The 16,396-nt window shown below is 48.6% G+C and overlaps 2 protein-coding genes and 1 long non-coding RNA gene across 3 annotated transcripts in view; 1 reads left to right on the top strand and 2 right to left on the bottom strand.

Annotated features, from left to right (window-relative positions):
• Positions 1 to 698: 698 nt before the first annotated feature.
• Positions 699 to 1,706, bottom strand: LOC127035513 (uncharacterized). Its single transcript, XR_007769867.1, has 2 exons — positions 1,638 to 1,706; positions 699 to 1,371 (listed from the first exon to the last, which is right to left on the bottom strand). It is a non-coding gene; the product is annotated as an uncharacterized LOC127035513 (long non-coding RNA).
• A 551-nt stretch (positions 1,707 to 2,257) lies between these two features.
• Positions 2,258 to 11,699, top strand: ASB8 (ankyrin repeat and SOCS box containing 8). The gene is made up of 4 exons (XM_050925477.1): positions 2,258 to 2,373; positions 3,589 to 3,750; positions 8,066 to 8,170; positions 8,937 to 11,699. Exons 2-4 carry the CDS (start codon positions 3,634 to 3,636, stop codon positions 9,567 to 9,569), a joined length of 855 nt encoding a protein of 284 aa, XP_050781434.1. The 5' UTR covers positions 2,258 to 2,373; positions 3,589 to 3,633; the 3' UTR covers positions 9,570 to 11,699.
• A 3,548-nt stretch (positions 11,700 to 15,247) lies between these two features.
• Positions 15,248 to 16,396, bottom strand: part of PFKM (phosphofructokinase, muscle) — a 46,047-nt gene continuing 44,898 nt past the window's right edge. Inside the window, exon 23 of the mRNA XM_050925472.1 lies at positions 15,248 to 15,868. Within this exon, the coding sequence (XP_050781429.1) occupies positions 15,721 to 15,868 (148 nt within the window). The 3' untranslated portion in view covers positions 15,248 to 15,720. The remainder of the gene's footprint in view (positions 15,869 to 16,396) is intronic.

The raw sequence follows: 16,396 nt of genomic DNA, 5'->3' as shown, positions 1-16,396 counted from the left end.
AGGAATGGACCGAGAGGTGACAGGAGCCTAGGATACAAGCTGGCCTCTGGAGAGACACCGAGGCTCATCTGGGATTGACAAACAAAAGGATAGAGACAGAGAGAGGAAACCAGGATGTTCTCTTCAGCAACATGACTCAAACAAGCCCTGGCTTGCCCAGCAAGGACTATGTCTTAACCTTTGCATCTCTGTGCTAACCTAAGGACTTCCTGATGCTGGGTTCCCGATGACTAATAAACCCGACTCTGTTTTGAAAAGGTTGCCTGGTGTCACTGTAAATACTTGCTGAGGTGCTTTGGTCTCTGAAGAGTGGAAAAGTCTCTGAGCAGGAGTCTGTCTTGCTGGGCAGAGCTCCTGGGACGAAACAGGAGTGCTGGAGTCCAGGGGCTCATCTCAGAGGCATTGAGGCTGCATGGCTGACACTTAAGGAACAGTGGGACCCTGGGGAGTCTGGCACACCGAACAGGTTCCTCTATGGGACACTTTAAGAATAGCACAGGTCCAGGCACCTTAAAAGGGGCTAATTTTTAGAAAGTGCTGAGTTCCTGCCCTCTGAAAATCAGGTCCCTATTGGGCATTCAAAATAACTTGAGACACTATTAACCAATGTATTTTTGTCACTTTTGTATGGTCCAGCTCACATAAAACATTAAGATCTGCTATTGCCCACAGCTAAGGAATTACTTCAACTCAACTGGTAAATGCTCAGGCTTTTATTTCTGAAGGTGCTGGATTCAAGCTCGTCTGGTGACCCAAGTGTAGGAGGAGTTGTTACATTGCATCTGAGTTCCTTGGAGAAAGGATCAGCTTCTCCGCACAGACAGCTGGAGGAGCAGAGACAGGGACTGACACAGAAAATCAGACCAGGCACTCAAGCTATATAAAAGTTGACAAAACGTAGGAAGACAGACCCCCTTGGGTGACTATAAGGAGCAAGTATGACCCACCCAGAATAGCATGTGCTTAGACTTCAATCCCATTTCCGTTTGCCATGATGGTCCATTCCTGATCTGGTGGCAGGTTCCTTTGTAGCGTAGCACCAACTCTCTCCTTTCTCCCAGGGTCAGGCACCATCATTCCTCCTTGCCCTCTAACCGGATGTCTTTAAGATCCCATATACCTTGAGCAAATCACTGTCTCACCCTCTCATGTTTGGGACACTGGAGTAGGAAGTGCTTATGCTTCAGCCTCGTCTCTGTCTTGCCGGCTGCAGAGTCGCCCCTCTCAGGGATCAGGCCGTGCTTGGTGTCTCCTGATTGCTCCCTCTAGCTAGTGGTCACCAGCTTGGTATTTGGCAAGCCTCTGCCTTAGCACCAGCTCCTTCAGTGGGAGGCACGAGAAGCCCTCCTCCTCTCCGAGAAAGCGGAAGGCCTGTGTGGAGGGGGCAGGGGAAAGGAGCAGAGGTGATTATGGAATGATCTGTCCACAGGGGACTATTCCAGACCCTTCCCGTCCATCCCCCCCAGTCAGGGGCTGGCTGAGCCTTGAACCAGGAGGGTTTCTACACCCCCAGCCCCCAGCCCCAGATTTTGGGGTTCTATTCCCACCCTTCCCTGGCCCCCAGGGCTTATGCAGCCCAGCACAAGCCACCCCCAACCCCCCACTCGGCCAGGGCCAGCGAGGGGGTCCCCCAAAACCTGACACCAGAACAAGGGGCCTCCAGGCTCCCAGACCCACTAGGCCCAGCTGTGCTGGGGGGGGGGGGGGTTTGGGCCAATAGGATTGAGCGGGGCAGGATGAGTGAGGAGGGGATTGGAGCAGAGCAGCGTGAGGGGCGGGCCTTCAGGGGAAGGAGGAGGGGATTGGAGCAGAGCAGCGTGAGGGGCGGGCCTTCAGAGGAGGGAGGAGGGGATTGGAGCAGAGCAGCGTGAGGGGCGGGGCCTGTAAGGTGAGGGAGGAGGGGATTGGAGCAGAGCAGCGTGAGGGGCGGGGCCTTCAGGGGTGGGAGGAGGGGATTGGAGCAGAGCAGCGTGAGGGGCGGGGCCCGTAGGGTGAGGGAGGAGGGGATTGGAGCAGAGCAGCGTGAGGGGCGGGGCCTTCAGGGGAGTGAGGAGGGGATTGGAGCAGAGCAGCGTGAGGGGCGGGGCCTGTAAGGTGAGGGAGGAGGGGATTGGAGCAGAGCAGCGTGAGGGGCGGGGACTGTAAGGTGAGGGAGGAGGGGATTGGAGCAGAGCAGCGTGAGGGGCGGGGCCTTCAGGGGAAGGAGGAGGGATTGGAGCAGAACCGTCGGGTCCTTCAATGCGCACGCGCGTTCTTTCGTCATTGCCTCAGTCGATTTGTCTTCGCTTCCGACCGATGAGCTTCCGCCTCCGGTGGGCGAGCGCGGGATCCAGCTTCCCCTATGCCCGGGGCACAGCGGCGCTGCGGGGCTTGGTGAGTGAGGCCAGGCCCCGCGTCACCTCCTCCCCCCACTGCCCCGTCACCCCTCCCCGTCATCCCCTCCCCCATCGCCCCCTCCCCCACTGCCCCATCGGTCACCCTGTCACCCCTCCCCCACTGCCCCGTTACCCCCTCCCCGCGTCATCCCCTCCCCCATCGCCCCCTCCCCCACTGCCCCATCACCCCTTCTCCGTCACTCCTCCCTCACTGCCCCGTCATCCCCTCCCCCCACTGCCCTCCCCCGCGCCTCCGTCACCCCTCCCCGTCATCCCCTCCCCCACTGCCCCATCGGTCCCCCGTCACCCCTCCTCCCAACTCCCCCGTCACCCCTCTCCCAACTGCTCCGTCCCCCCACTGCCTCATTGGTCCCCCTGTCGACCTCTCTCCTCACTGCCCGTCACCCCTGCATCATCCCCACCCCTGCCTGTTTCCTCCTCCCCCTGCCTCCCATCACCCTTTCTTTACCTTCCTCTGCTGTCCCCCTTCCCGTCCCCCTTCCCCCTAGCCAGTCCTTACTTGTTCTCTCCCTTCCCCCTGTTGGCCCCTTTGGCCATCACCCCCTCTCTCTAACCCGCCCAGACTAGTGTTGGGTGAAGGCAGCGGTGTGAGAGAGAGTGAGTGAGATTAAGGGCTCAGGCTGGAAAGTGTCACTCACTTGTGGTGTCCTTTCCCTTGCTGCACGATGCCGTGTTTCCTAGTTCCCAGGTGTGCTGCGGGCTGCTATGAAGTTATAGATCCTGCCTCAGAGAGCTACTTGCCATCAGAGGAAGGAGTGGGGTGGGGAGATGGTAGGATTGGAAGCTTTTTAGGGAAGGGACGGTAACTTTGCTCTGTATTTTACAGTGTCTAGCACAGTGGGGTCCTGGACCATGGCTGGGGCCCGTAGGCGTTACAGTGATAAAAATGACCAATAAGTGTCTTTGGCTTTATAAAGAACTGCGAACATAAGAAGGTCACAGACATGCAGCTGTTAAAATTCAGGGATAGAAGTATCTTTGTCTGAAGGGGAAACATCGGTTAGTTTTGAAGTTCTCACAGAAAGAGAGCAAATATTGTTGAGATAAATGCTGCTAGGAAACGAACCGAGTGGAGTCTGGCCAATCTCGTGTGCAGACTGAGTCGTCTTACTGAGATGAATAATGCCTGGTGTGTGGCTTGCAGGGGAGTGAAGAAATAATTTGTTTAAAACTTTTTTTTCTTTCTTTCCAGGCAGTTTAGAGCATGTGAATTAACTGAAGGAGCTTGAGTTCCAGTATGTGGTACATTATGCAGAGCATTCAGAGTAAATACTCCTTGTCAGAGCGGTTGATCCGGACTATAACAGCCATACGATCTTTCCCACATGATAATGTTGAAGATCTTATCAGCAGGGTATGTAAATGCTATGTTGCTTTAGTGTTGTGTTTTGAAAGCTCGTGCTTCTCTATCTGCATATCTCTGTATCTCCAGCTCATCTAATGTATGTGCGTGTGAATGAGAGGCACTCTAGGGCATGAACCTGGCTTTTGTTTCTGGCTCTTCCACTGTTGTGTGACCTGGGGCAAGTCCCTTACCCTCTCTGTGCTGCTCTCTCCCCTCATTCTTTGTCTTGTCTGTCTGGATTCAGGGCAGAGACTGTCTTTACGGTGCCCAGAGCAGCAGAGCTCTGATTTTGTTTGGGACCTGCAAATACTATGGTAATAGAGGTAATGTATAGCTTGATTGGTTAGCTCGGCGGATATCAAGTCATACTGCCACAATTCAGGGAAATTATAGAGGTAAGGTTCACACAACAAATTTAACTCTGCTGCGTTGTGTCTAATACTCAGCGCCCCATAATTATGTTGCAGAGCTCATCCAGATCTTCCACCCTCGAAATCCTCTTCTGTTGATCTGTGTCTCACCTCTGAGAGAAACTGCTTCCCTAAGGGCAGAGGTACTGTGAAGACAGATGCTATATAAAGACCTCCATAGAGGGTTCAGACCTTTCCAAATCCTATATGGAGGTATAAAACAAGGGATTGCAGCAGGCAATTTGCAGCCCTGCCAGAAGCCTGCTTGTAACTGGCGTTTACCTTAACCTGTCAGAGAATGCAGCCTCCGGCAGGAGGCGGAAGGCGCTTTGTTTTCTGAGCTATATGCTACTCTTGTTGCATTTGGTTTCTGTATTACATGTATCCCTGTGCCAATACAGATTGGTTTCACACCCTCATATTGCCAGAGGCTAGAACAGACAATGTTCTATAACTAACTGAAGTGTTCAAAAGTCAAAATTCAGATTGAGATTTTTTTTTTTTTAATTGGGGTTCGTTCTCTCTCTCTCTCGCCTTGTATTTCTTCAGCCTGGAGGAGTATGTTTTTCAAGCTTTTTCTCCATAACTGTGAGGGCTAGAAATGTTTTTTTTTTTTTTTTTTTAAAGAAAAGCTGAGTGTCTCACATAATTACAGGGCTCTGGGAGGTGGAGCTTTAAGAAAAACACCAACTAATCTGAGAACTTGTGATTTGAAAACAAGAGATGACAATGCCAATGTTTGACCTTTAGGGCTGAAAGTTTTCCTGCTTGGTCTCTACCTCCAGGTGACTTAAGAAAGAGAGAAAAGTACGACTGTACTGGAACTGTCAACTAAAAATTATCCTGAGCACCTATTTTTCATGGGGGGGAAAATTCTCAGAACAGCAGAACTTCAAAGCTTTAGACTACATTCAGCCTTTAATAGTGTTAGAATATTTGAAAATACGTGGAAAGCCTGATGTCCTGTATCCTCCTGCTCAAATTTGGTGTAGGCAGGTTTGTGAAACTTCTTTCTCATTAACAAAAATCCCCACCATCGTCATCTCACTTACCATAAAATGCCTCGCTCTTCCCACAACATTTAGTGAACGAAGCCTTCAGCTTTTTCTTCTGCCCACTGCTATTGTCAGTGTTAAATACCATCATTCTGAAATTTCTGCCCCCTTGTAAGATAACCAGGGAAGCACTCCTGATCCAGTGCGTTTGAGCAAAATATTCGACTAACGAATGCAGTATGGTATGGATTGTAATTCATTCTATTTAACGTAATAAAAACCTGCGGCTTTTTTCCTGTCATTTTGGGCTGCTGCAGAAGTTCTGTGGGTGTGTGTGTGTTGAGGGAGACGTAGAGAGAATATGAAGGGCCCTTAGAAATGTATCAGGAAATGGAGGGGTGTGGAAGGAATATGAGTCAACCATATAATCAATGAGACGGAGAAGAATCTTTCTGCCAAGCAGACTCCTACGCACCACTGGCGATTACTTTTCTCCAGCATTGATCAACAGGAATGTCATGTATCAGAGTGGTAACTGCAGGGCTGACGCAATCCATTGGTCGCCTAGGGGGTGGCGGCTGCGGTGGCCGAATATCCGGCCCCACGGTCATCGGTGGTATTTTGGGGGCAGGACCTTCCGCTGCCTCTGTCGGGGGTGCCATTTTGGGGGCGGGACCTTCTGCTGCCAGCGCTCCTGGGTAGCCATGTTAGTCTGTATCCACAAAAACAACGAGGAGTCCGGTGGCACCTTAAAGACTAACAGATTTATTTGGGCATAAGCTTTTGTGGGCAAAAACCCACTTTTTCAGATGCATCTAACGCCATTTGACAGAGGCCAATGATGTAAAATGGGCTGGAATAGATGCATTTACTAATGCAGTTTGCTATTCCCTGTTTTTTACCCATGAAAGCTTATGTCCAAATCAATCTGTTAGTCTTTAAGGACCACTGGACTCCTCTTTTTTTTTAGGAATGTCATGTCACTTCTGGCTGCATGGGAGAAGGGGAGAAAATTGGGGGGGCTGTTTAATCTCCAGAAAAGGCACCTAGAACTGAGATTCTGTATATTGTTCAAATGCTTAAAGGTTAAACTCTTCCAAACCTTATTCTTAAAATTACACTGAAAAATATGCTCAGCCCGCTGCAAAGGAGAAGGCTAAGCACTTGTCATAGTTTCAGATTACTCACTCTCTTCTAAATGGCAGACGGTCCAGATGAGCCTTGACTGATTCAAGCAGCTGCTGAGTTTTTTTTACGCTCCAGATATTTCGAGGTTAAGCAAGCCCAGCAAAAGTGCCATAAATCAGCTTGGTGGTTAAGGAAGCCCTTTGAAGTGGGCAGAAACCCTGGCTTCATGCAGTGTATTCTATAGCTGAAGAGTACTTCAAAATCATACAGGTGTAGGACACACCTTAACCTGAGATTAGCTGGGAGGCATCTGCGTTATATAAATACGTTTGCCAGTCCTAATGTGTCAGATGCCTAGATGCTGCTGGCAAATGGCTGCCAGTGATCAGGTGCAGTATTGAAAAGTAGGAACAGGGCCCACCCCTGCCTTTTGCTAGAACCTCTATGGAACCAGAGGCTTCTCTCTAAAAAGCAGGGGGATCCAGGAGTAGAATTTGGAGCTGCAACTGAATTTGTCAAGGGTTAACTAACTTGCTGCCAGCTTTCTCAGCGTACAATAAAATTGCCACCAATGATTCTTGAGTCCGAAGGAAACGTCAGCTGATAGAAGTTGCTTGCCCGTGTTTGTTTGGAAGATGGCTCGTATACCAGTAGTGACTGACACGGAGCTGATATGTAATAATGTTATGAACACTGTCAATGACCGGTCAGAGGGGAAGTTATTGTATAGCACATTATTAGAATTTCCTGGGTGATCGTATTGACCTAACTTATAGCGGGGGTAGTGCAATGTTCGTTATATGCCTATAATGCTTAAATTCAGTGGCGTTTGTGCATGAGTGCACACCGATGGCTTCTCAGCTAAGAACTCCCAAGTGCACACGCTAAAGCCAGTGGGGCAAGCCGCTAGCTTCAAGGATCCTGCTTTCAACAAGTTGCAGACCTTGTTTTGCCGGAACTGGAAGTCGCCCGTTACAAAGGGTTAAACTGGACCTGAATATACTCTGTTTTATTGTTTTAAAGATGTTTTCTCTAGGACGCTCTTGTTTTAAGTAAATGATACTTAGCTTTAAGGAGGCTGTTTGGTCACTGGTTACCACTCTTGATGCTTTGAAGGGAACAGAACTGCAGCATCTGAGCCCAAGTCAGACCTGCTGAGGCAACCATGGTTAGTACCAGGAGACGGTGACCCAGAGCCTGCTCTTGATAGTGGGAGAATTGTGTGATTCCATCCTCAGCCAGGTCACTGCTAGAGGCTTCAGGCCTGAGGGTGGGGGATACATTCAAAAGGATCAGATGATGTTAGAGGTGCAGTGCTCCTGGTAACTGTGACACCAGTGGCTAGTGATCCAGGTTTATTAGGGCCATGGGTTGCTAAGATGTTGATCTGAACTTTTTCCTGGGCTTGAGATAAGGGCAGCTGTTAGGATGCGGGAGGGAACCCCTCTCCAGAGCCATAGTAGCAACAAAGGGGAGTGAATTACAAAGACACTGACAGAAGCTGCAAGATTTGTGTCCTGGATATGAGGATCTAGAAAGTGGTCCGAGTTGCAGGTTCTAATACAAAAATTTACCTGATATTACTCATGAGTGTAATATGCTTGGGACATCTGTTTAGAAACACTGTATAATAAGGTTCCATTGATACTGTAACCATCTCAGTGTGTAGCATCCGGTGTGGGAATCTCTCACATTTAACTGGTATGTGTATGCAACAGAGGCCATGATGTAAAATGGGCCGGAATAGATGCAATTTACTAATGCCATTCGCTATTCCCTGTATTTCCTCAGGGAGCCGACGTTAACTGTATGCATGGCATTCTGAAGCCGCTACACTGCGCTTGTATGGTTGCCGATGCGGATTGCGTTGAACTATTGCTGCAAAAAGGAGCGGAGGTAAAAGGGTTTTAAAAACATTCCTTTAAACTGGATACAGGAGAGCCATTCAGTTGGGAGCTGATGCAGCCACAGTAAAGACGCACTGTAGTTTGAAAGAAAATCAGCTTGCAGCCAACCTATCAAAAATACCTGGAAAAAAAAAACCAAAAACAAAAAATTTTCGGTTTTGTGTGCGTCTGGTTCTCAATGAACCATAGTTACTGTACCATGATCTTGAAAGGATGTATTTTAACTCCGAAGGCTTAAAGTTGTGTAGATGTACAGCACATGTATATAGTTCAGTGACTTGTATTAATGGCATCTGCCTTATGCCCTAGTCTGGCAAATGTACACTTACAGAGCTGCACAGCTGATGTTATACAATTCGGGAAGTCTTTCTTTACCTTTTTTGGGAGGTGTATCTGCAGTTTGACCCTCACACACACATCAGTTTGGGGAGGAAGGAGGTTTTGTGGCTAATGCCTAGGATTGGGTGTTTGAAGATCTAGGTTACGTTATTGACTTTAGCACACGCTTCCTGTGTGATCTTGGGCAAGTCACTGACCCCCCTGTACCTGAGTTTCCTTTTCTGTAAAACAGAGGTAAAAATTCCCTACGTTGTCAGTGTTGCAATGCAGAGTTAATGCTGCGAACGCTGATAAAACTCTCACCAACTTCAGTGGGAGCAGAGTTAGGTTGATGCCGAGTGTTCTGCAAATCCCACTCAAAGATCTGTTAATGTGTATTACCCGTCTCCCAAGAATCCATTCCTCTGTCTCTGCAGGTCAACGCCCTAGACGGGTACAACCGTACAGCCCTTCATTATGCAGCAGAAAAAGATGAGACCTGCGTTGAGATCCTCTTAGAATATGGCGCAAACCCCAGTGCGTTGGATGGGAACAAGGACACGCCCCTCCATTGGGCTGCCTTTAAAAACAATGCGGAGTGCGTCCGAACGCTTTTGGAGAACGGCGCCTTGGTTAATGCTCGGGATTATAATGATGACACACCCCTGAGCTGGGCTGCCATGAAGGGAAACCTAGAGAGCGTGAGCATACTCCTGGATTTTGGAGCGGAGGTCAGGGTGGTTAATTTGAAAGGCCAGACGCCGATATCTAGGCTGGTTGCGTTGTTGGTCAGAGGACTTGGTACCGAGCGAGAAGATTCTTGCTTTGATCTTCTTCACAGAGCTATTGGACACTTTGATTTAAGGAAAAATGGTAATATGCCCAGGGAGGTAATGAGAGATCAGCAGCTGTGTGAAAAACTTACCCTGCTCTGCTCCGCCCCAGGTACCTTAAAGACCCTGTCTCGCTATGCGCTGCGGCGTAGCCTGGGTGTCCAGTTCCTGCCGGATGCAGTGAAGGAGCTTCCTTTGCCTGAGTCCCTGAAAGAATATCTGTTGCTCCTTAGTTAAGCGAGCGGTAAAATTCTAGGGGAGTCTGTGCTTGATTCACTGCCCCCCATTCCTTATGCTTTATGGGGATGCCAGTAACATAACTAGATTTGTGACTCGATCTGTGACATCACAGACACTGGTTTCCTCCTCCTCACTCTGATGGTCAAGCAGATGACCAGTCGCCATCCAAGATTACTCCAGGCTCTAGGGCTCCCTCTCCTGTCTCACCCAGAGCACCATACAGGACGGTGACCTCTGTGGTGGCAGCTGGCACTACTGGTGGCTTAAAAAGTGTGTGAGGGGAAATTTTTGTGCTGTTTCTTCCTGCACGGGCCTGTTCCCCATCTCCACCCTCTGGATTGCTCTCTGAGTTCAGTACCAAGCCACCGGCCGTCTCACAAGACATTGCTGAACAGAATTCGTCACCTTCCCTGCCACAGAAAGACAGATTATCATCCTGCTTTCTGGAGACTAGGTGTGGGCTTTAGCGAGAGAGATGCCTTCTCAGTTAGGTTTGGAGAGCAGGCAAGGGGGGATCTGTTCCTGTTGGAAGGAATTAAGTACAGGAGGGAGTCTTGGAGCATGGGAAAATCCCATATGGTTGCTCTTGTCTGTTGGAGGAAGTGAGCTGGTGCCACTCAGCTTCTGTGCTGTCTCGACTGAGTCAACCAGGCAGCAAGCAGCACTCCGGCTTGCAGACTTGTTAGTTTTAGTGATAGCTCCCACCCCAAGCACATGTATTTGGTTTGTATTTTTTCATAGACCTTGGAAGGAGAGCTCCTTCCTACAGAGTGTTTGTATCTCTAATCAGTGCTTTCCGCACTGCACCTCCCCAAGCCTAAAGCACAGCACAGCACCCAGCTCTCTGGATGGAGGGAGTCATAAACAGAGTCATAAACAGAGTAATGAGCAGAGATGGAGAACTGTAGGGAAGATAAGCCCTGTCTGGGGAGAGACCAGTTTTTCCTTCACAACATGCACTGGAGGATTTCCGTCCCCCCACGTATTATTTCTAAGATGCATCAACTCTTAATTGTGGGGAAAGGAGATATTTTAAATGTGTTCCTAACAAAGCAAGTAGCGTGAACGCCGACGTTTTCCGAGAGCAGGGTGGGGTGAGTATGAGACGCCTTGGTGCTCCTGTAGCACCAGGAAGAGAGGTCACCTGGCTCGCTGCTGCTGCGGGATCGTTAAGGAAAGAGTAGCACCCAGCACTGCTGCTGGGATTCAGCAGCACTTTCTAGAGCCGCTGAACTGCATCGTCTCTGGCTGATTTCAGAAAGGCTTCAGTGGCGCTGTGCTTGCCCACGATTGCAGTAACGGTGGCTATTAAGCAGTGCTGTGTGGGTGTGATTGTAGGGCGGGGGGGAGGTATTAAAATGGGGAGAGTTATGGGATTCTTACAATATAAAGGGTTTGCCCTCTCGAAAATACAATCGGCACAACCACACTTTGTCCTAATGAACAGTCCCTCTCAAAATCCTGCACTTCAAATGGTTCAGGTCCTGTGGTGAAAGAACTAGATGCCAAAGTGTGGTGTGGGTGTGCTCCGTGGTGAGGGCTGTTCTATGCTTCAGTAGATCACACTGCTGAGAACATGCTTTTCGCATCTCCCAGTGGTGGTGGTGCCCTGCGCTACTGATCTCCATCCTGCCTGATGTGAATGTATTCTGGAGTGGGAGGGACTCACCGCTTGTAACCCTAGGCACTTGGTTTTTGTGACACATTCACTCACAGTAACACGTTTGAAGGTGTTTTGGTTAAAGTCTGACACTTGGTTTTATGCTATCCCACTGCCATTTCACTGTTTGTTTTTTGTTTGTTTGTTTTGTTTTTTTGAGAGCAGCATGTGTGAGAGCTCGCAGCACTTCCAGGAGGGAGAACTGATCAGCAATTCCTCAGGCAGTGCCCTGTTTTTAACAAGACTCTGTTTTCAATGAGGCGTTCCCTAAAACACAGAGTGACAACATCCAACTAGGGAGAATGTTCCAAAATAGGAAAAGGAGCTGTTGGAAAGGTCTTCTGTATATAAAACTCTGCCGGGAACTGTGAAACACTCCCCCCCTACTTCTGGTTTCTGTAGTGATTTGTCTTGTTGCTCTCTGTATTTTATAGTTACAAAAATAAACCACTCAAGACCAGCTCTAAGCAGCTCCTGTGTTAGCTCTCTTTTCACTGATGCTGTCTGGGTACTATGAGATTCTCTCTGTATTAAACTGGCTTTGTTACTCAGGCCTGGGCTACGCTACAGAGAAGTGCTGTACATCGACCTAACTGTAAGTGTCTACGCTAAAATGTTGCTCCCACCAATGTAACTCGCTCACTACACCGACCTAATAACTTCACCTCCACAGGAAGCGTAATGTTTAAATCCATGTTGTTAGGTTGACGCAGTGAAAGTGTAGGCACTGCATTGCTTACATTGCCTGTTGCCCCATGGGGCTGACAGCTGAAGCCCCGCCACCCATTGAGGGATTAGGGGGCAGGAAGGAGATTCTGAGCCTGACCTGCTGCTTGGTGAGGGATGAAGGGGGGCAGGAGGAAAAGAAGAGCCCAAGCCTGGGCTACCTCCTGGTGAGGGATTGGAGTGGGAGTGGAGAGTCGGTTAAATCAGTGTATGTGCTCCTGGTGAGGACGCACACTGCTGACTGAAGGAGCTACTGTGGACCTTAAAAATGGAATGAACTACTGCGGTGGCTGTATGTCGACTTCATTTTGTAGTGTAGACGTGCCCTGAGACACTTCACAAATCCTTTTTGTGTTCTGGCAAGGATCGCAGCATTTCTAGGAGACCGAGTTCGGCTCTAAAATGACTCCTCTCTGACGAGTTCTCATGGAGAAACACAGCGAAAAGCAGGCTGCCTGTGAAAGCTTTCTGAGCCTTGCTGTTAGTGAGCTGCAGAAAGGTGGCTTGGCAACATGGGGATGCTTAGGAGAATGAGTGACTGTCCAGATCCCAGCCAGTCCTTTAAGGAATAACAGGAGTAACTCAATTTCTCCTTGCCACTCTCTGGCCGTTCCAGTGACATTCGCTTGGTCTCATTGACATTTGTGCTTTAATCCTTCTTTACTCTTCTTGGTGACTCTGAGGTCTCCAGTCCTACATTATACCTCCTCCAGCCATTAAGCACGCTCTTGTGTCTACTGTCCTTAAACTACTTGCTCCAGGATCCCTCCTCATCTCGGGAAACTGCTCTCTTCTGGCCTCACTACTCCATTCCTTAACCAGCTGCGTTCAGCGGTGTGCCTGCCGCTGATGCGTCCGGGATCAGACTCCTGGGAAGTGCTGTTCTCAATGGAGAGCCCTCGCTTTAGAATTAGTTCAGTGCTAAAACTTGAGATGTGCTACAAGACCCATCTTGTTACGCTGGTCTCCTTGCCAATATGAAACTAGACGGTAGGCCAGCCATGTTCTCAGAAGAACCACCCAGAGTTTTGCCCTGTTTGGGAAGCCCCTGAAAATGGAGCGGAAGGTAGCCTTTGTCCTTTGGATGATGGGACCTGCTGGGTCTCAGTACGTCAGAGGGTATTTAGCTACTGGTCAGAAGAGTCATGAGGGCCATCAGCTTAGCTAGTGCCAGGAGAAGCCAACCTTCTCAGAGCTGGTTGAAAAAAGGTAAGTGTGTTTTGGGAAAATCTTTTTTGGGGAGAGGAACCCCAATGTATAGTTTTGTTGGGAAATATTCCACTTGTCTTAACAAAACAAAAACTCCCCTCCATGACAAGATGTCAATTTTTCCCCCGCACTCACTTTATTTACTCTTTTTTTCTAGAAAAACTTATTTTAAAAACCAGACCCTAGTTCAAAATGAAAACAAATTTCAACATTTTGTTTTGAAATTTTTTGTAAAAATTGAGCAGGGGGCGGAATTTTCTGCCACACTGTCAACTCTCTTCTGTTTTTTACCAAAATAAAAAGCTTCCACCATCTCTTCTCCTCACCTTGGATTTCCCTTCTCTGGCCCCTCCAGAGACCAGGATTCTCTTCCTGAGGAGGGCTTGTTTAGCGCAGCTGTGGGTATTTGTCCAAGTATCTGATCCGCTAGCACCTCTGCTGCAGTGTGACCTTTCAAATGAAGGTATTAGCAGCAGTGGAGGGGATAAAAGGCTTGAATTCATGTGCGTGTGACGAAGCTGATAGAGATGGTATCTGTAACATTCTTTGGTTCTGGCCTCAGCTCCTGCAAACTACTGGCTGCTGTGTGTTGTGATATGGAATTATCATCCCAGAGGGGGAGGGATCGTGGGGGGGGGGGGCATTATAGGCTAGGGGACTAGGACTCAGGCCAGGTCCCCATTAGACACTTCTGCCAGTACAGAAATGTTGGTTAGAGGAGTGACTCTTTTGGTGACCTTTCTGTACCGGCAAAAGCCCTAATGTAGATGCAGTGATACCAGTTTCAAAGTGCTTTTGCTGGCATAGGTTATGTCACTGGAGGAGCTGGTATAAGCTATCCCAGCACTAGCCACTATGAGATGCATCTGCACTAGGAAGGTTTGCCAGCTATACAGGTAATCCTTTACTAGTGTAGACTAGGCTTCTGGAGAGCTGGGTTCCATTCCCCACTGGGTGACCTAGTTGACCCTGTGCCTCTGTTTCCCCAGCTAGGGGGCTCATAGTTCTCTGCTGCAGAAGGGTGTTGAGGAGAAATTCCACTCGAGAACGTGAGGTGCTCAGAAACTAGTGCTGTGTGAAGCATCCAACTAGCTGGATGTGAACAGATGATGCCTAGTGTGTGTTCGAACCGTGGCATTCATAGTGCATTGATCGGTTAAGTATTTGATTGAAGTAGTTTGCTAGAAAAGCAGGATGCTGAAGTAGAATCTCACCCAGACCCTGCGTACATACTCCAGTAGCGAGCCCATATCCCCGCCATGGCTACGCTGCTGCTTTAGTAAGCGATCTCAGGGATGCCTATGTGTGCTGCAGTCACACCTCTGACTGATTGCAGTGTAGACAGAGCCTTATAAGCTCTTTGGGGGAAGGGACTGTCGTTTTGCGGTGTGTTTGTACAGCACCTAAGCTCAGTACTGATGTGGACAAAAGAACAAATGGATATAAACTGGCCATCAGGAAGCTTAGACTTGAAATTAGATGAAGGTTTCTAACCATCAGAGGAGCGAAGTTCTGGAACAGCCTTCCAAGGGGAGTAGTGGGGGCAAAAGACATATCTGGCTTCAAGAGTAACCTTGATAAGCTTACGGAGGGGATGGTATAATGAGATTGGTCCTTGACTATTAGCAGTAAATATGCCCAATGGCTTGTGATGGGATGTTAGATGGGATGGGATCTGTGTTACTACAGAGAATTGTCTGGCTGGTGAGTCTTGCCCACATGCTCAGGGTTTAGCTGATCACCATATCTGGGGTCAGGAAGGAATTTTCCTCCAGGGCAGATTGGCAGAAGCCCTGGGTTTTTTCACCTTTCTCTGCAGCGTGGGGCATGGGTCACTTGCTGGAAGATTCTCTGCACCTTGAAGTCTTTAAACCATGATTTGAGGACTTCAGTGGCTCAGACACAGGTTTGATACAGGAGTGGGTGGGTGAGATTCTGTAGCCTGCGTTGTGCAGGAGGTCAGACCAGATGATCATAATGGTCCTTTCTGACCATAAAGTCTATGATTCAGACAGGTTGATGCAGACGATTCCTGTTCATTCAAGTGTCTGGAGAAGTTAAAACCATAGAGGTGCTCTAGTAATTCTACCCATAACGTTTATTCTCATTTTTCGCTGGCACTTCCTGCCATAACACGAGCTTGTTCAGAAACACATCGGGTTTCTTTTAAAACTGTTACATAAATTAGACTCTAACGTTTTAAAATAATTAACTCGGATGTAAAAGAAGCCTGATCGACGCATCCGTTTAAACTACCCTGTGGAAGCTAAATCAGCCCCAGAGAGTGCATTTCAAAACTTTTTTAACCAGTAAATTAGGCAGTTTTATATACCAGGATCTTGCATTGCCATCCTGTGAGTTGTGTGTCTTGTTTTCATACACACACATGGCTGGCTGCAGCCCCAGCTACTGTATAAATGCTAGACTGCTGCATGCTGAGCTGGGGACGTGAGCTAAAACTGTGAGAATTTTTATTTCAGAGGTCTCTGATGCCAAAAGCTATTTTCAGAGGCAGATCTGCTCTTGTTCCAGCTGTTTTGCCTCACCAGTGGTTCAGATGTTGGCTTCCACAGGCACCCCCTTGCGCGTGATGTGTTCCAGGTGGGCTTTCTCAGAGATATCCAAGTCGGCCTTGTATTTGGCCAGAATCTTTAAGATTGGACGAAGTTTTAGCCACCACTGTTTTTTGGGGAGGCGGTGCCTGTTGGGGAGAAAGGAATGTATAATGTAAAAACCACTCCTGAACATGGGACACACGTTAGGCATGTCGCTTGATGCAATACTGGAAGGTGCTTTATGGCACAACTGCTCTGTACCCTTCACAGAATATCAGAGTTGGAAAGGACCTCGGCAGGTCATCTAGTCCAACCCTCTGCTCAAAGCAGAACCCATCCCCAGACTTTTCCCCCCAGATCCCTAAATGGCCCCCTCAGTGATTTTTAACTCACAACCCTGAGTTTAGCAGGCCAGTGCTCAAACCACTGAGCTATCCCTCCCCCCTTACTCTGTCTTCTCCTGGTTTCTTAAACGAGTTGAGCAGTGAGGCTTCCACCACTTCTCTTGGGATGCTATTCTATACGCTGAGAGATCTGCCCAGTTGGAGGACTTACCTGATGTTCAGCCTATGATATTCCTATGTCTTAACTAGAGACCTGCCCTCTACAACCTCCCTCCTTGCTTCCTAACCCTTTCAAATGTTGTTTTCGTACCCTCCCTTACTTGTCAATTT

The sequence above is a fragment of the Gopherus flavomarginatus genome, chromosome 16, assembly GCF_025201925.1.
Source record: "Gopherus flavomarginatus isolate rGopFla2 chromosome 16, rGopFla2.mat.asm, whole genome shotgun sequence".
In the NCBI taxonomy this organism is placed as follows: Eukaryota; Metazoa; Chordata; order Testudines; family Testudinidae; genus Gopherus; species Gopherus flavomarginatus.
The sequence above is the reverse complement of the archived record's forward strand: the minus strand, read 5'-3'. Positions and strand labels throughout refer to the sequence as shown.